This window comes from Protomyctophum parallelum (genome assembly GCF_964188405.1).
Source record: "Protomyctophum parallelum genome assembly, chromosome: 7".
Classification (NCBI taxonomy): Eukaryota; Metazoa; Chordata; class Actinopteri; order Myctophiformes; family Myctophidae; genus Protomyctophum; species Protomyctophum parallelum.
In genome coordinates this window covers 27,700,003-27,727,857 of record NC_139705.1, presented here as the reverse complement: position 1 = coordinate 27,727,857, position 27,855 = coordinate 27,700,003, and the positions used below count along the sequence as shown (strand labels likewise).

Below are 27,855 nucleotides of genomic sequence, written 5' to 3'. Positions count from 1 at the left end.
GAGAAATAGACGCACGTTGGATTCTCACGAAACACATCATCATCAACCACTCACTCACGCACGCACTGTGACGCTCACACACTCACACGACACACACACGCAGACGCAGCACATGCACGCATATAGTTTCCGCACCAGCAGAGTAGCAGACAGAGAGGGAGAGAGGGAGAGAGAGAGAGAGAGAGAGAGAGAGTCGGCGGTGCATACAGTGCTCTGTTGGGGTAAATTCCATAGACTTCCTTAAAACAAGTTCAACGTGCTGCCTGCGTGCATGCCTGACTGTGTGTGCATGCTATGATAGAGTGCCTTTTAGAAGCGTCCATTCATCACGCAGACGCGCGCACGCACACACACACACACACACACACACACACACACACACACGCAGAGGAGGAATGGAGAGCTGCGGTTCCTGCTGCGAGCTGCTGTAGGCTATAGAAGCCACCAGACCGGACCTACTACTACACTACAGTATACTGGAGGCTGCATTTATAGTGTAAAGAAGTTGTTGGAGACTATCATATCGGACAGAATCCGGCTGGAACCAGAGAGTGGTAGCCTATATAGCCTACTATCTATAAACCCGGGACAGGACAGGTATCGGTAGGAGGATATAATACCAACCGGACCGGAGGAGAGACAATGGAATAGAAGATGTGAGTGATATAGTGCAGCCATGGCAGTGGACGGTAGGTTCATTATTTATTCATGAATGACCAACATACAAGGCTACTACAGTAGCAAAGCTTTAAAGCATTGCTGTTTACTTTATAGCTGCTGCATGGGGCTTTTTTTTCTTTTACCAATTAAGTTAATATTAATATACTATTCAACAGTCAAATTCAGGTGCCTTTCAGACCAAGGTTCTACGATTTATTGTAATGGTTCTATTAAAAACTAAAACCAAATCTATATAAAACACTTTAAATAGTTTGTCTCCCCTGATCTAGTGACCTTATTTTGGAAAATAAATTGGAATAATAATAATTAAAATAATATATCTCACACATCTTTCTGTCATTGGGGTTCCATCCGGGCACAACAGCTGTCCTGATGGAGGATATGTTTACAGGGGTCACCAGCTGATGTGTGGTGCATTAGGGATACATTTTTGCCACGGACATGAGAAAACATAAAGAGCAATAGCCACAAATGACCCTTACAAGTCTGTAGGCCTAATTCTGAAAGTGTACTTGAATTGAACCAAATGGACCATTATGGGTCAATTTAGTGTAGGCCTACACTAGAGTTGTGGGGGTTCTTGAAAATAAAACATTTGAGAACCACTATAGTCAGGAACGTTAGAGAGGCAGGGGCTGAAATCACTTTTGGACGAGCTGAGAGCTTTGAGAGCTTGTTGATCACCATTTTTCGGGGCGCAACCCATCACTCTTTAGCTATGGTGGAGATGCGGTGCAACGACATGGATTTTGAAACAAATTTGTTCAACGCAAAAGGCTGCATTCAAGTTCAGGAGACTGAATGCTGCCTTCCGGCATGGCATGGAAAGGAGAGGCATGCATTTCTTTTACCATTAGTAAATGCTGCATTCGTGGTCTGGAGAGGTCAGTTGTTTTACAGACGAGTAAAAGGGCAGGGACTGAAGCCCCCTTTGATGTCTATGTATGCACGTCCCTGCCACTATAGTACTAGTTGGACTCCTGTGCCATAGCCTAGTTTCACAGTAAATCAGTGTCATACATATTCTGAAGAAAACCTTGACATTCAGTAATAATTGGTTCTTATTGTAGCATTGTGCGGAAAGCGGGATTGAACCCGGGCCTTCCACTCGCCAGACGAACACGCAACCTGTCATACCAATAGGGCTGAGCCCGATTGGCAGGGCTGTCGCGGGCTGGGTCTTGGCTGGGGGCTACAATCACCCCCCACCCCCAGTCTTTGAAGCGCGTCCTCACGCTTCTCACTTCACACCTTGCGGACCGCCGCTCACGATGTCCCTCATGTCCCTCACGCAAGGATATCACGCTCCACGTCCGGGCTGAGCCCGATTGGCAGAGCTGTTGCGGGCTGGGTCTTTGCTGGGGGCTACATTATGATCAAAATAAGAACATTACACAGTTGGTATAGCTGCTGTCGCCTTACAGCTAAGGACCTGGGCTCGATTCCCGCTGAGGACGCTGTGGGCACTGGGGGTGTGTTCCCTCCTCCACGTCATCAGTGCCCATACCCGAGGTGGGGTTGGCGAAAGGGCCTTTCTGTGTGGAGTTTGCATGTTCTCCCCGTGTCCCCAAACATAATCCAGGTCTCTAAACTACCTCCCCCTGGCCAGCCGGGGCGCCTGATGGAGGGGAAAGGAACTGGTCAGAATAACGTGTTCCTTCCACGCACTATGTCCGGCCGGGGAAGGCCAGGTGAAAAGCAGCTTGGACTCCTGCATAGAAGGAAGCATGAGGTCAGTCCGCTGCCCCCCCCAGGTTGGCAGAGGAAGTGTAGCGCCCAGGATTACATTAGATCCTTGACACTGGGTGAAGAAATGGGTGAAAGAATTGTGGGATAAAACATTTAGGAAAAAATATATAATAAAAATAATATACAATCGTACGGACATATCGATGACCTCTGGTCCACATGAATATGGGGTTCTTGTTATGGGGTTATGGAATATGGGGTTCAATGTTTTGACAAGCTTTATTTTTCGCCGTACCAAACGGCGTATAATGAAACGATGTAGCTGCTCATCTTAGTTTGACTGAAGCTTTCCTTGGAGGTTGTGGAGCTCGTTAGTGGTGGTATGTAGTTCTATTAGGTTTAGTGGGATATGTTGTTCTATTAGGGTTAGTGGTGGGATGTGTAGTTCTATTAGGTTTAGTGGTGGGATGTGTAGTTCTATCAGGGTTAGTGAGATATGTAGTTCTATCAGGGTTAGTGGGATATGTAGTTCTATTATGGTTAATGGTGGGATGTGTAGTTTTATTATGGTCAGTGGTTGGATATGTAGTTCTATCAGGGTTAGTGGGATATTCTATCAGGGTTAGTGGGATATGTAGTTCTATTAGGTTTAGTGGTGAGATATGTAGTTCTATTAGGGTTAGTGGGATATGTAGTTCCATTAGGGTTAGTGGTGGGATATGTAGTTATATTATAGGGTCAATGGGATATGTAGTTCCATTAGGGTTAGTGGGATATGTAGTTCTATTAGGTTTAGTGGGATATGTAGTTATATTAGGGTTAGTGGTGAGATATGTAGTTTTATTAGTGTTAGTGGTGAGATATGTAGTTTTATTAGGGTTAGTGGGGTGAGTAGAGTGGGTGGTGAGCAGTGGTGGAAAGTAACGAGGTACATTTATTTAAGTACTGTACTTAAGTACAATTGTGAGGTGTTTGTACTTTACTTGAGTATTTGCAATTTCCATTATTGCAAATTATATTCAAATTATATAGCCATTATATTCAATACATTATTTAGATTGTTATTACAAAACATACATTAACGGTACCACTTCAGCCCTGTATACATTTCAGCTATTTGAAAATAGCTGATCTATACAAGCTATCAATGTTTGAGCTTGTAGATCGGCTATTTTCAAATTATTTTTAAATACATTTGAAAACTTGAAACGAGACATTCTGCATAATGAGTACTTTGTACTTAAGGGTCAGTGGGGTGTGCAGTGGGTGGTGGTATATGTAGTTCTAAGGGTCAGTGGGGTGTGCAGTAGGTGGTGGTATATGTAGTTCTAAGGGTCAGTGGGGTGTGCAGTAGGTGGTGGTATATGTAGTTCTAAGGGTCAGTGGGGTGTGCAGTGGGTGGTGGTATATGTAGTTCTAAGGGTCAGTGGGGTGTGCAGTAGGTGGTGGTATATGTAGTTGTAAGGGTCAGTGGGGTGTGCAGTAGGTGGTGGTATATGTAGTTCTAAGGGTCAGTGGGGTGTGCAGTGGGTGGTGAGATAATGAGATGGATGGTCAGTCAGAGATGTGTGTATGGTGCTGAAACGGACAGCTCCCGGTGACCAGCGTCACGCACTCTGTTCTGCTCTGTTCATCTTCCCTATATAAGCTCATTAAATTCTATATGTTCCACTCTAGTCTAATTGGAGAGTCAGCGAAAACACACAAAGAATAAATTTCACCTCATAAGCACACTGGCACTAATTTGCGGTAAAAACATGGGCACTTGGTTAAACATGGGAGAGAATAGGCTATATTATTTTGGGTGTTTTGAAATTGTATTCATGCTTGTTAGAGGAAAGAGAGAATTGTCTTTTTTATGTTTGGGTTATATATACACACAGAAAACACACAGAAAACATATTACATATCGGTTCATTGTGATGGTTGAGGTATACTAAATTATAAAGTTTAGTCTTTTCTGCCTTTTTTAGTGAAGATTGACAGGAAAGAGGGAAAGACAGACAGGGGGAGACATATGCAGCAAAGGTCGTCATGAACGGGACTCGAACACGCAACGTGATATAGGCCAGCGGGCGCCCAAGGTATAGCCTACTCAATTATAAAGCACAAAATAGTAGGGTGTCAAAAGAAGTTCCCCTAATTACGAGCCAAAAGAACCAACTTTAGAGCTACTTATAGCATTTACTCTAGTTTAGTTTAGTTTATACACAATCATAGTCGTCAACCATCTAATGTTAGTAGTAGTTAGATGGAAGCTTGTCCCCGTGTCACGTCAACAGACACACAGCCGTCACTCTGAGGAACAAAGGAGCAAACATATATCAAAGAGCTTTATTCATGATTACATGTTCTCTCATGCTGGGGCTGTGAGTTTGGCAGGGATCCAAGACGATTACCGGAAACCGTCTCCTGTTCACCCCCTCCCACACACGCACGCACGCACGCACGCACGCACGCACGCACGCACGCACGCACGCACGCACGCACGCACGCACGCACGCACGCACACACACACACACACACACCCTTCCCAGGTGGGGGGGCGTGCCGTGCACTGCAGGGGGGGAACACTGAATGATGTAAAAGAGGCGTGAGAAGACACTCTTTCATCTCAGACTCTGTCCTCGTTTCCATCCAATTCTCTTTGACTTAAAAAGTATATAGGGACATGGCACACATGTTTGCTGACAGATGCACGCACGCACACACGCACGCAGGCAGGCACGCAGGCACGCATTTTGGCCGGCGTTGATGATGTCGTAATGACTGTTTTTACACTTGCTGAAAATAGCAGATCTACAAACTCACAACGCCCCCCACCTCCCCCACCCTGACAAGCACTTGGAATGTACAGAAGTTGATGCATTAGCTTGATTCGGTTTCCACAGATAAATATCGTGAATGTATACTCGATCTATAAGCTCACAAAGCCTACATTTTGCCTGTTTCATAAACTATTTCACAATTTGACCAATGTTTCAACATCTTTATAGGATAGTTTTGTTGATTACTTTTAATGCAGTAATGGTCTTTTTAATGTATTTTCTTCTAAACCAAATGGTGTTAAAAAGGTCTTAACCCTGTAAGACCCGGATTCATTTCTACTTGCAAAAAAGAGATTTCAACCTTAATACTACTAGGTTAAAAAAAAATGTAAAAAAAAAAAAAAAAATGTTATGCACATTATATAATAATGATATAATAATATAATAAATTAATAGTTTACATTTGGGGGATATCTTTCACAATAATGAATAAAACATATAGACATTGATCTAATAGACTAATGATCACAAAAAAACATGTATTACAATTATTTTACTTACTTTAATTAGGGTTAAAGGTCAAAAGTCATAGGTTAAAAATTGTTCCAGACATTTTTTATTTGTGTGAATTTCAGCCTCTGTGGGGGGTATTTATATGCAAATATCATGACCAATGGCATTGCAATGGCATTGCAATGAACATCACTGATGATGTTTAGGTGAAAGAAGAACATAAAAAATAAAGTAATTAATTAAAATTTAAATAATTGTTGCTATACACTGACACGACAACGCATATTCAGGGCGGAGTCACCACCCCAAGGGGAAGTTGTGATTTGCTCTCGTTCACTGCAATGCAATTTGCGGCGATTATCAAACGTATTTGCAATGCCATACGTTGAAAGATCTGTTGCCCGTGGACAAGGCACGTTACCTCCGCAAGTTAGATATTATCGGCATAGATGTTTGTCCGTATGTGATTAAGGATTGGAAAAAGTTGCATTGGCAGCCATAGAAAATTCTGCCCAGGGTAAAAAAACGGATGTGACGTTTTTGGGCGTTCCTGTCTTGCTCTGTGTCAGTGTATTAAGCAACGCAGGGTCTTAGAGGGTTAAATGTCCTAACATTTCACTTCAATGTCTGGTGAGTGGTAGCCTCGGATGTTTTTATTTCCAGGGAAGGGGAGTAGGAACCCCCCTTCCCCAAAAAAAAAGAAAATCACGTGGGGACCCCCTACGGGTCCCGACCCACATGTTGAGAACCACTGGCCTACATCACAGTCCTTCTGTCTCAGAGAACAACAATAAAAAAAAAGTCAAATAAAGCTCAAATCGATGTTTGTTTGGGCAATCCGGCCCTTGTGGTTTAAACATGGGTTTGTTTATGTTTGCGTCTTGAAGATGTTGTTTGCCGAACATCCAGAGTGCCACTTTGAAACTAAACGTCTCGAAATCTGTCCTAAATATTTGTGTTTGGATTGTGGCGACATCATAATTATACTTAATGTTGGTATGGGTATAACAGCACGCTGACACAGGAAAACTGTCAAATGTCCACCAGCCATATAGATACTGTATAATGGACCTTGATATGAAAACCACTGGACTAAACAGTTGAACTATGGACTGACAAAGAACATAAATCATGGGCATGATTAGAAACGGGAGAGGAGACACCTGGGATGATTACAACAATTCACACCTGTGAAAGACAGAGTAAACAGAATGACTAGACTCTAGTTTAAACACACTGAACTGTGGAATTTAGACAGATTACAAGAACAACAACCAGTGGACATCATGCCCAAACAACCAAAAGCAAACAGGGAACCAATAACAGTACAGAGGAACAATAAAAAAAAGGTCCAAGACTGGACATAAAACTGTCCCGAGGCTTGGAGAGCCTGTGATAAGAACTGTTATTGTCCCGTCACAGCTATACGGGTGTAAAGAACTGGGTGGCATTTCTTTCTTTCATACAAAAGTTCCATTATCGTTTTCAGGAAAGGGAAAGGGATAAATAGATACGAGTAAATAAAACTGCAGCAGGTGTGTACTTACGGTAACAACAGAGCATAATAAGGCCTTAATTCCTGGGACAAGGAAAGTAATCAGCATAGTTAACTAGTCTGCATAAGGAAAGCAATCATAGTTCAACTTAAACTAACACGGACCCCCGTAACTCGGAGAGTGTACAAAATCGAACCAAATGGACCCCTAACTAAGTGTGTATTTGTTTCTGTTTCTATAGCTATGTTCCTAGCTATATGTGACGATAGGCTGGGCTTCGCCTAAACACCGCCTCTCATACTTAGTTACTGTATAGTCCAGTGGTAGACAGTGACTAATAACTATAGTACTTTCACTCAGTGTTGATTTTGTCGACTAAAACTAAGACGAAAAATGTTCGTTCGACTTTTTCACTGACAAAATCTAAATGAAAACTAGGCTATGACGACTAAAACTATTACTAAATATACTGACACTGACAATTTTGTCACATAATAAAAACTAGACTAAAATGTTAGGAAGGGGCTAGTGGACAAGAGATCCAGCATAACTCATTCTACACTTATATGCTGAAAATAGCTGATCTACAAGCTGCAACGTTTTGTGAGCTTGTAGATCGGCTATTTTCAGCAAGTGTAAAAACATTACGTCATTACGACGGCATCAAGGCCCGCCAAATGCATTTCAGTCGACTAAATCTACGGTTGATTTAGTCGACTGAAATACATTTTGACATTCAGTCAACTAGACCAACACTAACACATTCCAGGTGACTAAAATGTGACTAAAACTAAGTTAAGTTTCATTCCAAGAAATTTGCTGCCAAAAACAACACTGACTTGAGTATTGTACTTGAATGAGCATAGTCCACCCAAAACATGACTTATCTTCTATCAAATACACACCTGAAGCTTTGAATTCACAGAGATGTTTCCTAAGCCGATAATTTGTTGACGGGGTGACTCGTACTGGTTATCAAAAAGTATTTCCACGAATTCTTATTAAGTCTGTGTAATTGATACAAAAAATAGAAAAAGTGCCCTTCTGTGCAGGTCTCCAACTGCAGGAGAATAGGAGTGTGTGTGATGTTTGGCAAAATGTTTAGGAGTAATATAAACTTTTGTGTGTGTGTGTGTGTGTGTGTGTGTGTGTGTGTGTGTGTGTGTGTGTGTGTGTGTGTGTGTGTGTGTGTGTGTGTGTGTGTGTGTGTGTGTGTGTGTGTGTGTGTGTGTGTGTGTGTGTCGCAACTGATTTGAAAACACACGGACGGACACACACAGACGGACGGACAGAGAGCAAAACATACTCTCTCCCAATGCCTTCGGCCTGGTGGAGTCATGTTTTGGGTCAACTATAGGCTATACTAACTAGACTATAACATTGTACTTTTGACTCCACCACATTTCTAAGGAGGCACTCTGGGAGTGGCGGACCCACAGTGAAGAAATTGCCGATCTTGTAGATTGACTAGTATTTTCACAATTTCTGACAGTTTATTTGCTTGCCTTGAGTACTTTGTCCACGGTATACCACTGGTTTACTTTACTCATATTTCCAGGAACACACGCAAACACACGCAAGCACACACAAACACACACATCCTGTTCATCTACTTTGCCGTATTGGTACTTCTACTTAAGTCAAACATTTGCGTACTGTGTGTGTGCTTGTTGTGTGTGTGTGTGTGTGTGTGTGTGTGTGTGTGTGTGTGTGTGTGTGTGTGTGTGTGTGTGTGTGTGTGTGTGTGTGTGTGTGTGTGTGTGTGAGGGTGTGTGTGTGTGTGTGTGTGTACGTACGTGTGTGCGTGCATGTGTGTGTGCGTATGTATGTATGTTTATTAGTGAATGTTCACACACAGACCACCTGCTGAGAAGCAGCAGGCTGCCTGAACACTGTCTTATAATGATCAGTGGTGTAACCTAACTATAATGCCCATACACTGGCAGACAAATCTAGCCTGATTAATCTATCAGATCTGTGCCACATCCAGATTGGAATCAAGTATGAAATCACTTGAAAGAATACTTTTACAACACCAGTCAACTTTGATGCTTAATGAGGAGTTGTAGTAGCCACGGGTTAATCTAGGCGGTGGATATTGCTCTTGTCTTCATGTCTTTATGTATGTAAATGTTCTTTGTTCTTTGTGTTATGTCAAATGTGTGTATATGTGTTCAGCATACTTGGCTGCTGGGTCGCAAGACAAATTTCAGTGTGGACTGACAATAAAGTACTATATCATTATCATATCATAGCAATCTGACTTGTTTAAATAAGTCTAAATGCAGACATGTCACATACAAGTCACATGGTGGGATTGGAATTTGAGGAGATCCGTCTCAGTCTGAATGCAACAACCTGATCTAAATCAGATTCTATGTCACTTGTGTGTAGCCTCGGAAACCCAGACGTTTTTATTTCCAGGGAGAAAAAATAATCTGGGGTCCACTTCAATTTGGTATACAGTAGTGCAAACGTCGCCCTCTCTCTGCTGATTTCTGATCGTCTGCACCTTTGTTAAATTGACGCACACACGCACACACACACACACACACACACACACACACACACACACACACACACACACACACTCTCTCTCTCTGTCGCTCTAATTAATTAGCCTCATCATGTACAGCAGCTGTGCCTAGTTTCTCCTGGCGGATCCGGGAGCTTAGCATGTGACTTGTTTACGTTTAGACTTATCTAAACAAATCATATTCCAATCTGGATGTGGCACAGATCGGATCTGATCACTAGCAAACGGCAGTGTGAACGGTCGGATCAGATTTGAGAAAATAAATCAGATTTGAATCAGATTTGACTTGATGTCACTGCAGTCTAAATGGGGCCTATAAGTACAATTTTGAGGTATTTTTGAGCGGCGCAAGCCCCCTCCTATGCACAGCTGCGTGTGTAGGTATGTTTGCAGCACGGAATGTGATGATTTGATTGGCTGATGTATGGTGATGTATATGTATGATGATAAAAGCACCCCTCACTTCACATGAGTGTGATTTCTTACTTTACTGCGGTATTTCCAGTTTTCTGTACACGCACGCATGCACGCACGCACGCACGCACACACAAAGACACACACACACACACACACACACACACACACACACACACACACACACACACACACACACACACACACACACACTCACACGCTCCTGTTTGCATAGTGTCATGTTTCCGAGCAGAGCCTCGTCGAGGCTCAGTTTACAGAAAATAGAATACCCTAAATAACTTTAACTCTGAAAGACAGCTGGATGCCTGGCATGCTTTACACTTAACTAGCACGCATGCATGCATGCACGCATGCACGCACGCACATCACATACTGCATGCACCTTTAAACACTTGAATCCCAGCATGCCTACTTTTGATCTACAAGCTCACAAACAAAGCTGCGTTTTGAGCTTGTATAAATTTGCTTTTGGTGAAGAGATTCAATTGTGCTTTATTGTTTGTTAAATCTTGTGTACAGGTACAGGTACATAGTAGTTAAACTTAATTCTGTTCGGCTTCTTTCAGACAATGCAGCATTATAGGTGATAATAATAACAATAATAATAATACAACTGTTAAAACAAATCTAAAAAAGAGAGAGCAAAAAGAGCAAAACAGAAAGTGAACATCAGTATGTAGTACACGTGTATGTATATTTGATGCACCAACAGCAGCATTATGTTCAGCAGCTGCCACATTACTTTATGTAAACAACTCCACAGTATATCATCTGCATACCGAAGATTAGATCACTGTAGATTTAGATCAGGAACACTTCAAGCATATTAAAGTGCAAGATAAGTTTGTTCTCTTCAAAGATACAGAAACAAGCGGTCCGGGTTCTTAGCTTAGGCCTACTACTCATGATTCTTGATGACTGTTCTTTTATGTATATGATGTATCACCATCTGCTTACTGTAAATCACTCTGGATTAAGAGCGTCTGATAAATGCCTAAATTGTAAATTGTACAATTTAGGCATACAGCTTTATACAGCTGTAATATAAGGATTGTTTTACTGAGACTGGAGGGTTTACGTATTTCACTCATTATCTATTCTAGGTGAGAAAAAGTGCCTAGAAAATTAATGTCGTTCCCACATCATGGGCACTACTCATTCAATACATTTTGGCATAGACAATACCCTTCTGGACTTTATTGGGTAAAAGTTCTCCGTATAATATCCTGCAGAATTTTGTCACAAGCCAGAAATGTATATAAAAGTGTATAGCCAAACAAACTAAAATCTTGTGCTGCTGTGTTTGCTTGTAAAATGTGTAAAATATTGATTTTGGCAACACAAAATCTTTCTCAAATGTCATAAATACATATAAGCCTGCCTAACATGATCTGAAACAAGTATTGGTGCCTTAGTTTACTCATATGTGAATTTATACCATGAAATATAGCATATTTGTTAAAGTAAACACTTCAACTTAAGTGATGGCTGAAATCTATCAAAATGTTACCATGTTGAACCCCCCTAAATTGGAATAGTATAATAAAATAATGGACAAGACTAAAAACGGACAAGGCATGTGAGACTGCAGGGTTGTCTGTTCGGAGGACGTGTGTCAGTTGTCACCTACGGAATTGTTCAGATGACATTGCAGCCGACAGCTGCATCCCAGGTGACAACACTGTTGAGCACGCCTGATTAAGGAGGTTGTGCACTGGAGCAAGGCAAACCGCCTCTGGCTCAATGCTAGCACGACCAAGAAGATGGTGGTGGACTAAAATATGGCACTACCAAGAGGGTGCCTCCTCTTCCCAGCAACATATGTCATGTCAAGGACCACCAAAATTATAATTCTTTGCACACCCTTTATGTCTGTGTGTTGTTTCAAAAATATTGAACCAATGAAAAGTAGTAAAAAACGCATTGGACAAAACCTCTTAACTCCATTGGACCCTCAAACTGTCTGCTAAAGCAACCAACTCCACCACCTCTCTCCATATCTAAAGTCACAACACCAACTTTGATGAGGCAGTATTGCATCGTTTAAAACATATAAGGTTTTATTAATTTCCTTAAAATGTATTATTAATCCTGTTTTTTTATTTTATGGTTTTTTTATTACCTTGTTGTTCACCACTGTACAGCACTGTGTAACTTTGTTTTGAAAAGTGCTTTATGAATAAAATTTACTTACTTACTTACTCCTTTTTCTTCTCCCCCGGTCAGCCGCGTCCAGCTTCAGTTTCTGCCGGCCGGCGGTGGAGTACCGCGCTCTGCCCGACCACTTCAAACAGCAGCTGACGTCGTCGTCGCAGCGCCAACAACGCACAGCAGGGGGCAACCTCACCTGGCACGACGGGCGGGGCCACAACAAGACGGCGGCGGGGGCCGGGGGCCGGCCCGTCAAGCTGCTGCAGCAGCCCGGAACGCAGCCTGTCCAGGTAGGTCTGTCGCCCCCTGTAGGAGGGTCCTCAAAGTCACAGCATGCAGCAGCCCCCTGGAACGCAGCCATGTTGTGGTCCTGCAGCAGTGTTGTTTTTGTCGACTAAACTATGACGAAAAATGTTACTACCTTTTTTCACTGACGAAAACTACATGGAAACTAAATGAAAACTACCGTAAGCTATATGATGACTAAAACTATGACTAAATATACTGTCGATTTTGTCAACAAATAAAAACTAGACTAAAATGTTAGGAAGGGACTAGTGGAGAAGAGACACATGCAGTATTAGTCATTTTACACTTGGTTGCATGCTGAAAATAGCCGATCTACAACTCACAACGTGTCGCAGTTGATGCCATTACGACGGCATCAAGGTCCGCCAAAATACATTTTAGTCGACTAAATCAACTGTAGATTTAGTCGACAAAAATCTTATGATATTTAGTCGACTAAAACTAGACTAAACACTAACACATTCCAGGCGACTAAGATTGTTTTTGGACGGCTCAGCCCCCGTTCTACCGATGCAGGGATATCCTGACACGGAACCTCTTCTCTGAGCTAAAGCGCAGATATGAGGTTCCAAAAGGAGCTATAGATACCAGGTTTAACATGAACCTAATATCGTCTTTGCAACCAGATCTTATTTTAATGATGTTTGGGAGACAAGAAACACTTTCCTGGGGATTTTTATGTGGGTAATATGTGTGTTTTTATATATTTTAGTATTTCAAAGTGCACCAAAGCATTATGGGAATTGTAGTCCAGGAAGGAAGTGAGCCCAGTGTCCATGGAGCCCATGGACACTGAAATACTGAAATATCTAACAACACATAACCCATGTAAAAACCCCAGGAAAGTGTTTCCTGTCTCCCCAACCATCATTAAAATATGATTGCAAAAGGGGTGAAGTGTGCATGGGGGGGTCGGAACTAGGTCAAGTGGAACACGGGCTGTAATGTGTAAAGCATATAGATGCTATATACTTTAGGCTTCTCCAATTAGCTTCCCCCCCGGATGGGCCGAATGATGTCAAGAATACCAAGCCGAAGGCTGCAACATGCGGGCCGGGGGCGGGGGGGCATGTGCCATACATTGTTGTTGCTCTCTTAGCATTGTTAATATAATTATTGGTGGTGGTACAGTACAACCTCGGTTACCATCAAAAGGTGCGTACAAACACCCGTCCAAATGTGAGGTGCCAGCCAGCCAGCGGTATGAATAAAACACTAATAATAATAATAATAATAAGAGTATAGCCGCACCCTCATAGCTGCCGACACATTTTTAATTGTGGACACAGTAGAGACGAAAAGGCCAACGTTGTTATCGTATATGCCTATAATATATTGGATTAATGTCAAAAGGCCGCTTCACTCCTTTTGCAACCAGAGCTTATTTTAATGATGTTTATGACACAATAAACACTTTCCTGGGGGTTTTTATATGTGTAAAGGGCCTTTCAAACGGGAAGCGAAGAACGCAGGCGTTGTAGCCTGGATCAACGAGAGGTTTGCTTCACGGGAGCACACTCACGTAAATACGCTTGCGTTGTCGCACCGCAACTGCTCCCCATACCAGTGCTCCGCGCAAAAACGTAGGTCTCATTGAAAATGAACTATAGGCGTTATATCGCTTCACGTTTGAAAGGCCCTTAATGTTTTTTCATTTTTATTTTAGGGTGCAAATTTCAAATTGTGCTATCTACTACAAATACTATTAACATTGAGGAACATTCTAGTAAGAAGAAGGCATTTTCGGCCGAAACGTTGGTCATATACAGTATAAAATAAATAAATATATTTTACTACGAGTCTCGCGACCCCTCGATCCTTTCTGTTCAATGTGTATTGTTGTCAGACAACGGGCTCTGTTTTCGTCACCACTATAAACCCCATATCCCTAAAATTATTTGTCTTTTCTTTTACTATTTTTATTTTTTTTATTTTTTATAGTTCAATTAGCCAATCTTACATTGACACGTTGTGAGCTTGTAGACTGGCCATTTTAGCTATTTTAACTAAATGTTCAGCAAAATAGTAAAAAAAAAAAAAAGGCAAAGAAGTTTAGGTATAAGGGGTTTATAGCGGTGACGAAAATGAAGCCCTTTATACTGTCTTGTTGAAGACCCATATATGGACTGGAAGGATAATGGCGTTCTAATCCTGCAGTAATAGTGTGATAGTTGGCCTCAGCGTGACCCTATGCTGACAGTGGGCTTCACATTTATCTGATAATAATCCTCATCATTATTCTCTCACAGACAGGGACAGTTAATTGCCTATAACGGAATGTGCGGATGAACGGAAACACATTAAGTCTCTAATTTGCTGTGCACAGCATATCTGTATAGTGTTTCTACTTTGCATATAACGGAAGCCGAGGGAGTCATCATGAATAAGAAATGCAAACCATGACCCCGTTTTTCCAGTTGAGTGTTCTCTGGCCGCTGTGCTGTATGTGGCTTTTGGTGCTGCCCAGATGATCAAAGATGAGATGTTACAGTTTGTTAACTAACATATTCTCTCTGACAAGAACATTGTAAATGGATAAGAAATACTGCATTATGTGTCCATTTCACTGTAACAACACTCATCCTCTGTAAGTCCCCTTCTCTCTCTCTCTCTCTCTCTCTCTCTCTCTTTCTCTCTCTCTCTCTCTCTCTCTCTCTCTCTCTCTCTCTCTCTCTCTCCCCCCTCTCTCTGTCAGCATAAGGCAGCATCTCAGAGGTACTGTAGATAGATAGACTCATTCTGGTCGTTCATTCATTCATTGTAACAAATAAGCACTTTGTCAAAGAGACAAAGACATGTCCTCTGTGTCCCCCAGTCAGCCTGCAGCGGCTTGCTGGCTCCAACAGCCTTTTAGCAAAGCCTTAAAATAGAACACCACACTCTAATACAGCTGCGTGTGCGTGCATGCGTGCGTGCGTGCGTGCGTGCGTGCGTGCGTGCGTGCGTGCGTGCGTGCGTGCGTGCGTGCGTGCGTGCGTGCGTGCGTGCGTGCGTGCGTGCGTGCGTGCGTGCGTGCGTGTGCCTTGACCCAGCCTTGACGCCCATGCATAATGCAAAGGTTTAAATGTTATTTAGACAGATGTCAGGTTCATTAGTTGACCTGGCACCCTGTACGTAGTTTGAATTGTTTTATTGTACAGATTATAATCTTTTGTCTCGATATCATATTGTTTAAAACCAATGTTTTGTATTAATAATCTAAATCTTCAGTATAGTAAAATATCAAAAGTATATATTTTTTATATTTTTTTATTGATGAAAACTAACTAACAACAAACTAAACTGACTAAAAGTAAAACATATATTGACAATTTCGTCGACAAATTAAAACTAGACTAAAATGTTAGGGAGGGACTAGTGGAGAAGCGATCCAGTAGAAAAGACAAGTCATTTTATGTTCGGTTGCGCTCTGAAAATAGCAGAAGTAGATTGTCTATTTTCAGCATGCAACCAATTGTAAAATCAGCCATCACGGCCCGCCAAAATACATTTAAGTCGACAAAATCAACTGCATATTTAGTCGACTAAAATGTCATGATATGTAGTCGACCAAACTAGACTAAACTACAACTTTTGACATGGACATGGACAATATGACTAAAACTAAATTCTAACTAAACTAACTAACTACCGGTAACTAAACTAGACTAACTAAATTCAAATGGAATATGAAATATGGGTGCCCAATTGTGTACTTGATAATGCACCTTTTGTTTTCAAGCAGATTCACTGCCACTGGCTTAAAAAAAACGAGCAATGTCAAAGGTCTTGCTTGAACTGTTGCGATGGAACAAAAGGAATCCGACATGAATATAATGTGACAATATCACTTCTCTAATACTGATATCTTTAAATTAAACGACTTGCATGTTGATTTTACCTCTGCAAACGTGTCTGTGAAAATGAATGAGCCAATCTGAAATAAGTCATTTCAGATTTCAAAAGGAACCTCTTTTGGTGTTTTAAGCATTATGTTATACTTTAGCGGAAAATAGCAGATCCGTGGCCAAATACAGATAACTCCGGGGGTCCTTGACATGAAACACGTTGAGCACCACTGATATAGAAACATAGGTTTTTCAGTACAACTGTCAGGAGTAGTGTTTTTTTTAGAATCATCCTCAGGTCTAAATAAATATACAGTATATATGTATATCAGCTATATAGTGCTTTGCTGATATGTATATCAGCTATATAGTGCTTTGCCTCGGGTTTAACTCCCATTCCATTACATTGAACTTTATGTTGACTTCAACTTTCAAATCACTTAGTTACTAAAACTCCACCAACATGGGCTGTGGTGTGTATAGTCACAGTTATGCTGATCTGTTCTGTTCTCAGGGTTACACGAGGTTGTGCAGAACATCTGCACTCAACCGCTGTTTCTAATTAACATACCAGATTGACAGAGAGACGTACAGTTCGTATGTTATTTGTTATAATGGCCCCGGAGTCGCTTAGCAACACAGGAACTACACACAGACTTAACAGCTCATCACAAACGTGATATCTCATGGTTCCACTTAAAATCACACCCGTGTGAACTGAGTGGTGCAACTCCGTTTGGGGGGGGGGGGGGGGGGACTTCCAGACATGCACAGGATGCCCAAGGTGATGGCCTGGTTCCAGCGAGCTGCCCCGTGGGTCAGAAACGGTCGAGAAATCTCAGCTCACAGATGTGACTCCAATATGTTTCTGTTCTGTTTAATGACAACAACAAAAATAAATAACCTTAACAAACGTGTGAATTAACTCTGCTTGGGAGGCACTATATAGTTGCAACTCTTTCATTCCTTTTGTTGTTTGTAATGTTACAAGAAGCTGTTACATTGAGGAGGCGAGGAGAAAATCTCTCCTCGACCTCAATGTGTTTGGTGTCTTCCAAAAAAAAAGGACTGATATCAACGTGGTGAAACAGCGCCCTCTAGTTTGTCTGTAAGCACTGTGACAACCAACCCGTTTTATGCTCATATTTGAGCATAAGATATAAATTATCGTCATGGGTTATAATTATGTCATGGGTCATATAAAGGTACAAGGGATCTGCGTTCCTGGACAACCGGATCCCCATATATGGGCACATCAACCAAACTGGCGCTTCTGGACCAGACATTTTTAAAATGTCCCTCGGGTCATCGGTTGCACTGCGCTACTAACTTAGAATTCCATATAAGGCACTGCCTGACCCCATATTTGGGCATGGCTGACCTGCTGGGAGGCCATATATGGATATACGCCGTAGCTCAACGGGATGACATCGTCACTCTGTCCAGCAGCATAAAAAGCACTGCGCAGCCTCAGAGAGATTCACATGAAATCATCGCATCTCAAGAATCACCCACAGATCCTGTTCTCCAAGACCTAACTCTTCACCACATAAACTCTTCATGACTGTTATCTCTTCATTCTTCTACAGAGCGGGAAACCAACGGGTTGATTAGCCTTACTTCAATTCACCATTAACTGTTCTGTTACAACATGCTTTCCTGGACGTTGCATCAGAAAGGATCACCAGAGATCGAACATTCTCGTGCCGCTGTAGCGGTGAGACACGAGCTGTACTACTTTGGAGGGAACCTTGACAGGAACAACGAGGATCAGATTGAAGTGCATGTCTTCAACACAGTGTCTTTATGCTGGAGGGAGTTGACCCCTGCAGTGACACCTGGAAGAAGTGAAGCTCACCTTGAGGTTCCATCCATGCGCACGGGCCACACAACTGTGATTATAGGAGATGCCGTCTACCTTTGGGGAGGAGATACGAGCGTTACAGATGACTTATGCAACGTGCTTTATGCATTTGACGTGGACACCCACAGATGGTTTAAACCACAGGTTTCTGGGACTATTCCAGAGGGGAGGAGGAACCACTCAGCCTCTGTGTTGGGGACGGTCATGTATGTCCATTCAGGACAAATCAAGTCAGATGTGATTTTTGGTGGGTGGACTGATGACATGTACAAGTTGGACACCGCCACACTTGTCTGGTCTTTAATTAACACCAGAGGCGCCCCGCCACGTAGTCCATCAGGTTGCTCCGCAACCGTCATCGGGACAAAGATATTTGTATTCGGAGGCTATGGGAGCCAGTGGAACAACAACAACAACACCATCAAAGTGTTTGACACAGAGTCCAACGAATGGCTGAGCACACGTTCTGCACAGCCTCTTCCAGATGGACGCTGGCATCATTCAGCCTTTGCCTACAATGGGGAGCTGTACATATTTGGTGGTGTAAACGGACCATGTCTCAATGAAACATTTGTGTGGAAATTCAGTCCACAGAGCTTCTCCTGGAAGAAGGTTGAGCCCAATGGGAAAGGGCTGTGTCCGACGATTAGGGGCATGTACTGTTGCATGGTGGGAGATCGTATCTTCCTCTTTGGAGGAACCAACAGAGTGACTCTGAGCAACTCTGATGACCTTTTTGTCTTAGACTTGAGTCCTAGTCTGAAGACGTTATGCAAGCTAGCGGCCATTCGGTACTGTCTGAAGCAGTCTGGACTCCCACACAACATCAGGTGGGAACTGGCAGCCATGACGAAAAGAAGTGGGCACAGTGGCATAGTCGGTAGTGTTGTCACCTCACAGCTAGAAGGTCCTGGGTTCCTGTCCTCCGTGTCATCAGTGCCTGCCCCATACCCTATAGGTGGGGTTGGCGAAAGGGGTGTTCATAGAAAACGGGAAAATAAAGTATAGTTTTCTGGTGTCCCTTTAGACGAGAACAGTGTTTTCAGGAGGTGAAAACGCAACAAAGTGAAAACACCTTCCAGAGTGGAAATCTTTGAGAATGCCGTTTTCTCCTGTCTCCATGTAAAACTTATGACATCATGGCTCACTTTGGCTCACAACGCATATGTTTATTACATTGATGCAGAGCCATATATGATATAAAGGAGTTCCTAAGACATTTGGGTGTAGAGAGGGAAAAGATCAGACCAAGTACTGAGGGTTGAAGTGGTTAAATGTCCTTATATATACAATATATAGCATTGTGCGGTCAAACAAGGCTACGATGCCATCTCTGACAGATAATAATAATAAATTACAACAATAAATTGCTCAACGCATTGAGCGGGTCGGACAGACAGACAGACAGACAGACGGACGGATGGACGGACGGACGTGTTGTGAGTTTGTATATCTGCTATTTTCTGCATGCAAACACCGGCATGCAACCAATAGTATAAACGAAGCTTTAGTATAGGATGTCGTGGTCAGGTGAAGGACGGACGGGGCTCCAAGGGACATGGATTCAGAACTCAGGAAAACTGGGGGAACTGAAGCAAAAAACTAAAAAAGAAGTTGTAGAAGTACAACATTGCTGTGTGTGCTGTTTCTATAAACCATTGTTATCACAGCAGCTCTGCAGATCCATCACAGAGCATTGTATCTTCAGGCCCTGCTGGGACCAGAATGAATTACCTTTTTTTGAGTGTCTGTTCTGAACGTTAGTTAGGCTACTTGAGTATTTGTATTTGTATTATGTTCTTGTTGTTTTTAAGGGGTGGGGGACTAACGTTCAGAGTGGTTAAATGTAAAAAACGTTCGCTATGAAAGAATTAGTGATGGGAGATGAATCGGCAAACACATCGGTATCGGCCAATTGTAATTGTTTTTAGATTAATCGGCATCGGCCCGATTAATCAATCGGACCTAATCGGTCCGATTAATCAGTCTGCCTTTACAGATAAACAAGCCCAAAGTAACAGCTTGAACAGATCTACAAGCTTACAATATTAAATATAAAGGTATTAAAGTTAAATCTGACTTGCCTATATGTCTGCAGTGCAGATACCCACATGTGTTTTTCAGAATGGACAAAATTATTATATTTTTTCAATACAGAATGAGATCATACTGACATCGGTAATATCGGTTATCTATCGGCCATAACAGCAATTAATGTGTCATCAGCACATCCCTAGAAAGAATATATATTCAAAGATTCGTGCCACATTTTCACGATTAAAAAGAAATAGCAGATCTACAAGCTCGTTGTAGATCTGTTATTTTTCAATAGCTAAAGTATAACATAATGGATAGGAACACCAAAAGGGGTTCCTATCCTTAATGGGTTAAGCCTATAGAATCAAGCCATCCGGGATCCTGCTGGTGAATCATGACACCATTGATTCTGTGAAGAAAGACAATTTAAAACCTAGGTTTAGTGGTCATGATTCACCAGGATCCTGGATGGCTTAAAATAATTTATATAAATATTTTTTGTAAATCTCTATGGGAAAAAAATGCTTTCTGAAATTAAACCAAAATATATCTTCCCTGTCTCTTCAGAACACAGGAACACATACTCTGTGTGGAGACGATGGAACCATTACTAGATCCATTAACGCACAGTACTATAAACAATTAAACAATATACGCCCGCCATAAACCACACTCCCTCGTCGCACACACTCTACAGCACTGCCTTTATGGTATGGTATTGTTTTGTGCTGTATTGTCTACTCTAGCTCAGGATGTTCTTTTTTAAATTGTATCTATCCCTATTCCCTAGTAAAGCACTTAGCTGGAGATCGTCTATTCCAGCCCTTGTGGGAATATGCTGTAAGTTGACAATGACATAACCTTATACTGTGTGGATGATATATAAACTTTGTCCTTGTGTGGAAATTGCTTCACAAGGAATTTCATCACAGCGTCACAGAAGTCACCACATGCACACGCACACGCACACGCACACGCACACGCACACGCACATGCACATGCACATGCACATGCACATGCACATGCACATGCACATGCACATGCACATGCACATGCACATGCACGGGTGGGGAGTGCATACGTTGGTTAGACATACTAACAGTCTGGCCTGGGCCGGCTTAGCGGTCCAGGCACCTTTGGCTGGTAATCCAGCATGACAGTGTGTCGCGGGTTCGAGTCCCGATCCCGACGAACTTTGCTGTGTGTCTTCTCTCCCCGTTTCCTGTCTACCTACTGTAATCTATCAATAAAGGCCAAAAAGCCCCAAAAATATCTTAAATAAAAGACATACTATAACAGTCCAACAGGCATTAGTCCGACAACACCGTCGTTCATGATATGTGTGGCAGGTTATGCAACTATCCCGTGGCAGGTTAAAACTAGCCTGTGCATGCAGGCTTCCTGTGAGGTTAGGGTTTGGGTAGGGTCGGTGTCTGACTCATGCTGCTTTTGATATCTTCACTGGCCTGGTGGGGTAGAAGTAAAAGTATATTGGAAATTGGAAATACTCAAGTATACAAATATGTCAAAATTGTACTTAAGGGGTGCCCGACTGCCCGCTGCAGGCCTAGTGGTCCAGGCTCATGCCAAATACAGGCTCTGGCCTGACAGCGCGTCAAGTGTTCGAGTCCCGTTCATGACGACCTCTGCTGCATGTCTCTTCCCTTCTCTCTCTCCCTCTTTCCTGTCCGTCTTCACTGGAACTACCAATAAAAGGCAGAAAAGCCAAAAACAAATCTTAAAAAAAAAGAAGAAAAAAAAACATTGTACTAAGTACAGTACCTAAGTACAGTACTTAACTAAATGTGCTTACTTATATTCCACCACTGGTGAAACATTCAATTATGCCTCATTTCCATTGTTGCGGTTGTCATTGTGCAGCGGGCAGCCACAGGTCAGCCAGAAGAATTAATGTTGTCCTCGCTGCGTTGGACTCCATTGTTCTTTATCTGATGCAGTGCAGTGCAGGAACACACTGTTACAGCTGGACTGTCACCACGACCGGCTGCTAAATCAACTAGCTGTGTTCCCTGTGAGTCCCTCAGCTTTATCCTGAGACAGCCTCTTTAAATGGAACGACGACACAAAGGCAGCGCTGCCTCGGCCCGATAACGGAGATTTAAGACTTATCCCGTTGCTGTCATCGGGCAGAAACCTCTTATCTCCATGTTTTTACTTTTTCCATAAATGAATGCCCAACTTTATCATACTGCAGCGTCATACAAAAGTATCAACTGTATAGCAGCGCTTGTAGATCTGCTATTTGTGACCGTTTCTGACTGAGGCTAATTCATTGAAATTCATGTCATGTGAAAGCAGGAAATCATAGTTTCAAATTGACATGTTGGTTGTTCAGTTTGACCCACCAGTTTTGGAGATATGGCTTATAGAGTAACGTCTTACAGAAAACAGCGAGTTGAGAAAACAGGCTTGAAAGGTTCACTTCTTTAGACTCTAACATTACACCTAGCTACATGTTTAAGCATTTATTTCATATTTACATGTCGATTTCAGCTCGAAGAGTCTGCCTGTGCTATTAACTCATTTTGGATATTTATTTTTAAAATAAACTATTAGTTATTACTAAACAGTTAGTCTTGAGTTACTAAACAATCAGTCTTGCCGGCCATGACTGTCTCTGTATCAAAAGTAATTTTGAATTTGAAGAATCCTGAAAAGTAACAGTTTTGGACATATGAGGTTTTCCTCCCGACAGAGACATTATGTTCCTTACGGTATACCTGCTAATTCAGTCAGCTTTATTGTGACCAACACAGTGATTGCATTGTGATTATCTGTAATAATGCTGACCGCGGCGCTTCCATAATGCTGGAGGTTTGCTGCAGTAATCTGGATAAAAAAGACACATAGACCATTGAAAAGTTAGAATGCCTCTATTTCAGACCAGTCGTTCTTCATGGGGTCCTTGAGGGGGTTCCAGGTGGTCCCTGACCTGGCACAATTATAGGAATAGTTTAATGTAAATGTCTCTTTGACTATTCAGATCGTAGTTTATTCTTTATTGGATTGTTGTTTTAAAATAATCAATCTTGTATAATATAGAAGTGATCAGATGGGTGGGCCTGCCAAAGACATTCACACTGTAGTGGAGAGTCTCATCATTAGGATCTTTGAAAGGTCACTGAATGACTAAAGTAATCATTTGGTTATGAAACGGAGGGCAGGGTTTTTTAGAGTCACTGAGCTACAGCATACTGAGACCCTGGACGTGTATGGTCACTCATCTGGAGGATTCTGAGACACTCTCTGCACAGATAGCTTTAATGTTTAATGCTGGCTTTCATACGAGCTGGCTTCTATCACTTTCTCACTTTGTGCGTGTGTGTGTGTGTGTGTGTGTGCGTGTGTGCGTGCGTGCGTGCGTGTGTGTGTGTGTGTGTGTGTGTGAGTGTGTGCGTGTGTGTGTCTCTCTCTCCCCCTCCCCCCCCCCCTCTCTCTCTCCCCTACACAGAATGGTTGCCATAGTGATAACTATGGTCTGTATCACACCAGTCCCGTCCAGCCCAGCCTGGTGCGTCCGGTGGTGGTGTGGTCTCAGCAGGACGTGTGTCGCTGGCTGAAGAAACACTGTCCTCACAACTACCTGACCTATGTGGAGGCCTTCTCTGAGCACGCCATCACAGGTATGACATCACAACTATACCTGACCTATGTGGAGGCCTTCTCTGAGCACGCCATCACAGGTATGACATCACTATGACATCACAACTACCTGACCTATGTGGAGGCCTTCTCTGAGCACGCCATCACAGGTATGACATCACTATGACATCACAACTACCTGACCTATGTGGAGGCCTTCTCTGAGCACGCCATCACAGGTATGACATCACTATGACATCACAACTACCTGACCTATGTGGAGGCCTTCTCTGAGCACGCCATCACAGGTATGACATCACTATGACATCACAACTACCTGACCTATGTGGAGGCCTTCTCTGAGCACGCCATCACAGGTATGACATCACTATGACATCACAACTACCTGACCTATGTGGAGGCCTTCTCTGAGCACGCCATCACAGGTATGACATCACTATGACATCACAACTACCTGACCTATGTGGAGGCCATCACAGGTATGACATCACTATGACATCACAACTACCTGACCTATGTGGAGGCCTTCTCTGAGCACGCCATCACAGGTATGACATCACTATGACATCACAACTACCTGACCTATGTGGAGGCCTTCTCTGAGCACGCCATCACAGGTATGACATCACTATGACATCACACCTACCTGACCTATGTGGAGGCCTTCTCTGAGCACGCCATCACAGGTATGACATCACTATGACATCACAACTACCTGACCTATGTGGAGGCCTTCTCTGAGCACGCCATCACAGGTATGACATCACTATGACATCACACCTACCTGACCTATGTGGAGGCCTTCTCTGAGCACGCCATCACAGGTATGACATCTCTATGACATCACAACTACCTGACCTATGTGGAGGCCTTCTCTGAGCACGCCATCACAGGTATGACATCACTATGACATCACAACTACCTGACCTATGTGGAGGCCTTCTCTGAGCACGCCATCACAGGTATGACATCACTATGACATCACAACTACCTGACTTCTCTGAGCACGCCATCACAGGTATGACATCACTATGACATCACAACTACCTGACCTATGTGGAGGCCTTCTCTGAGCACGCCATCACAGGTATGACATCACTATGACATCACACCTACCTGACTTCTCTGAGCACGCCATCACAGGTATGACATCACTATGACATCACAACTACCTGACCTATGTGGAGGCCTTCTCTGAGCACGCCATCACAGGTATGACATCACTATGACATCACAACTACCTGACCTATGTGGAGTCGCTCCTGGTCCGCCCTCTAGTTTATATATAGTTTATATAACTATATGGTCTGAACGAACAGAAGCTGTACATGATGGGTCTGGTTCAGGACACTCTAATGTAGTACCTCTTTCCTCCACCAGGCCGTGCTCTGCTGCGTCTTAACCGGGATGGGTCTGGTTCAGGACACTCTAATGTAGTACCTCTTTCCTCCACCAGGCCGTGCTCTGCTGCGTCTTAACCGGGATGGGTCTGGTTCAGGACACTCTAATGTAGTACCTCTTTCCTCCACCAGGCCGTGCTCTGCTGCGTCTTAACGAACAGAAGCTGTACAGGATGGGTCTGGTTCAGGACACGCTCAGACAGGAGATTCTGCAGCAGGTTCTACAGCTACAGGTCCAGGAGGAGGGAAGACACCTGCAGCTGCTCAGCAGAGGTGCGTGCGTGCGCGCGTGCATGTGTGTGTGTGTGTGTGTGTGTGTGCGTGCGTGCGTGCGTGCGTACTCACGTAGATACAGTAGATAGTAAGCGGAAATCAACCCATCTACTGGCTTGCAAGGGCTTCTGGGAAAATGAGTTCAATGCAAGTGAACAGGTGAACAACTCTGGCGTGTTACTGGTAAATATTAATATACGTAGAGAGTTAAGAACTGTAATTTTCTTCTCTTCACAGGTTCGTTTCGTATCCCGTCGTAGCCTGGCCTGCTCCGTGACTCGCTGGAGGAACGGTTGCCATGGATTCTTATATGTGTTTACACGGAGGAAGTGACATCACGGGAGTCACAGAGACACTTCCCATGTGTACGGGGACTGATGGAGGTCAAAAGGTCAAAGTGTCATCACTACTACGACGACCGGCATCCAAACACGTGATTGGACGGCCGCGAGGAGCGACGGGTGTCACACGCGACGGCGACCCACTGCACTTCCCCATTATTACATCTGTATGCTTTTTACATTTATATCGTCACTGGCAGGCAGAAAGCTTGCAGCTCCATGTCTCAACTTTTGTTGAACTTCTCTTTGAATATATATTCTTTCAGAGCCAATGTTTTTAACTCAAATCTTTGCTTCTGGGAGGTCCCTGGAACAACATTTTCAGATGGGGGTCGGCGGCCAATTTCATATATTTTTGGGGGTCCTTCACAAGGAAATGATTGAGAACGACTGACATAGAAACGAGATTTAGAAGGCATTTGTAGAATCGTTCCCAGGACAAAATGGGTTAAAGCGTTGTTGTCCAAAAATAAACAAACTGTCCCAGTGATATGGTAAAATGGTGCATTTATATAGTACCTTTATCCAAGGCGCTTTACATAGATTGTGCATTACATTCACCCATTCACACGCAGATGGCTGGTGGAAACCTGCATGCAAGGCACCAACCTGCACATCAGGAGCAATTAGGGCTTCATGGTCTTGCTCAAGGACACTACTATACTCGCTCTGACAGTACGTTTTAACAGCGTGAGACCAACGGCGAGCATCGCTTGAATTTGGCTATCGTCGCCCAACAGATGAATTATTTGTATCTTTTCGGCCAACGTTCCTCCGCCCACTTTTCGACTATCGCCTGTTCGCCTGCTATCGCCTCTATCGCCAGTAGTTGCCGGGTCCCATTGACAAATAATGCACTTCCGGAAAAATTCGTCTGGCTGTCGCCCGCTGTTAAAACGTACTGTGAGGGAGCAACCTTGCGGGTCCATCAAGGCCACTCTACCCCTGATCCACCACCGCACCCCGGGGAGGTGTCTCTGTATTGTTTACGATAGTCAGTCACTCAAATTTAATACAGTCTGTGTCTGGCGAAAGTTTTACTAATTCGTCGGCGGTAACATTATAGCGTTTATAATTTCGCCATCAGTTGATTCATCACATTCATTATGAGTGAAACGGCAGGAATCAACAAAATCATCACTCATTATGCATAATATCGCAACGCAGTGTGAGATTGCAGATAGGTTATTATTGTTTTGAAAGATTTGTGAAAGTGATGGTTGTCAACCTTGTCAGGCCGCAAGTTATCCCCCCCCAAAAAAATCATATTTGAACTGAACCCCCCACCCTGACAAGCACTTGGAATTGTAGGAGTTGAAGCATTATAGATTAGATTTAATCTCTCTAGACAAAACACATTTCCTCCTTGCTTGCCAATGGGTTCCCAGATTGCATTTAGTTTGACTCAGTTCCGCAGATAACATTGTGAAACATTATTTGACAAGTTGACCAATGTTTTACCAGTTTTTATAGTATAGTTTGTTGATAACTTTTGATGCAGTAATACAGTCGTTCTTTGTTTCTGTATTAAAGGGGTCACAGAAGTCACTTTACTGTCACCCTATAGGGCGGCGGGCCCCCCCAAAAAAGACCCACAGGTTGAGAACCACTGAATAAATATTGAAGCAATGACAGGTTTTAACAAGAGCTTGTAACAAAATAATAACGTTGGATCCATTGTTTGTTTTTTTTCATTTGCTGAAAGGGAACGACTTCGAACGTATACCCCAATTATGGTGAATAAATTGACATTCTATGATGAATTATGGTGAATAAACTGACATTCTATGATGAATTATGGTGAATAAACTGACATTCTATGATGAATTATGGTGAAAATACAGTGGTGGAATAAGTTCTACAATATAATAATACTCTTCTCTATGTCAAAATGTCACTGGACTTTTTTCA

At 42.9% G+C, this 27,855-nt stretch overlaps 1 protein-coding gene across 1 annotated transcript; it reads left to right on the top strand.

The window, feature by feature from the left end:
* The first annotated feature begins 351 nt into the window (after positions 1-351).
* LOC310861605 (sterile alpha motif domain-containing protein 10-like) lies at positions 352-27,369 on the top strand. The gene is made up of 5 exons (XM_083769123.1): positions 352-689; positions 12,345-12,559; positions 23,779-23,950; positions 25,463-25,603; positions 25,841-27,369. Exons 1-5 carry the CDS (start codon positions 677-679, stop codon positions 25,861-25,863), a joined length of 564 nt encoding a protein of 187 aa, XP_083625249.1. The 5' UTR covers positions 352-676; the 3' UTR covers positions 25,864-27,369.
* The last annotated feature ends 486 nt before the right edge of the window (positions 27,370-27,855 follow it).

What these genes read in the sequence shown, in the direction of transcription:
- LOC310861605 (XM_083769123.1), top strand. An exon ending in CTCTGAGCACGCCATCACAG is followed by an intron (nt 23,951 to 25,462) that starts GTATGACATCAC and finishes TTCCTCCACCAG; the next exon opens with GCCGTGCTCTGCTGCGTCTT. An exon ending in CCTGCAGCTGCTCAGCAGAG is followed by an intron (nt 25,604 to 25,840) that starts GTGCGTGCGTGC and finishes TTCTCTTCACAG; the next exon opens with GTTCGTTTCGTATCCCGTCG.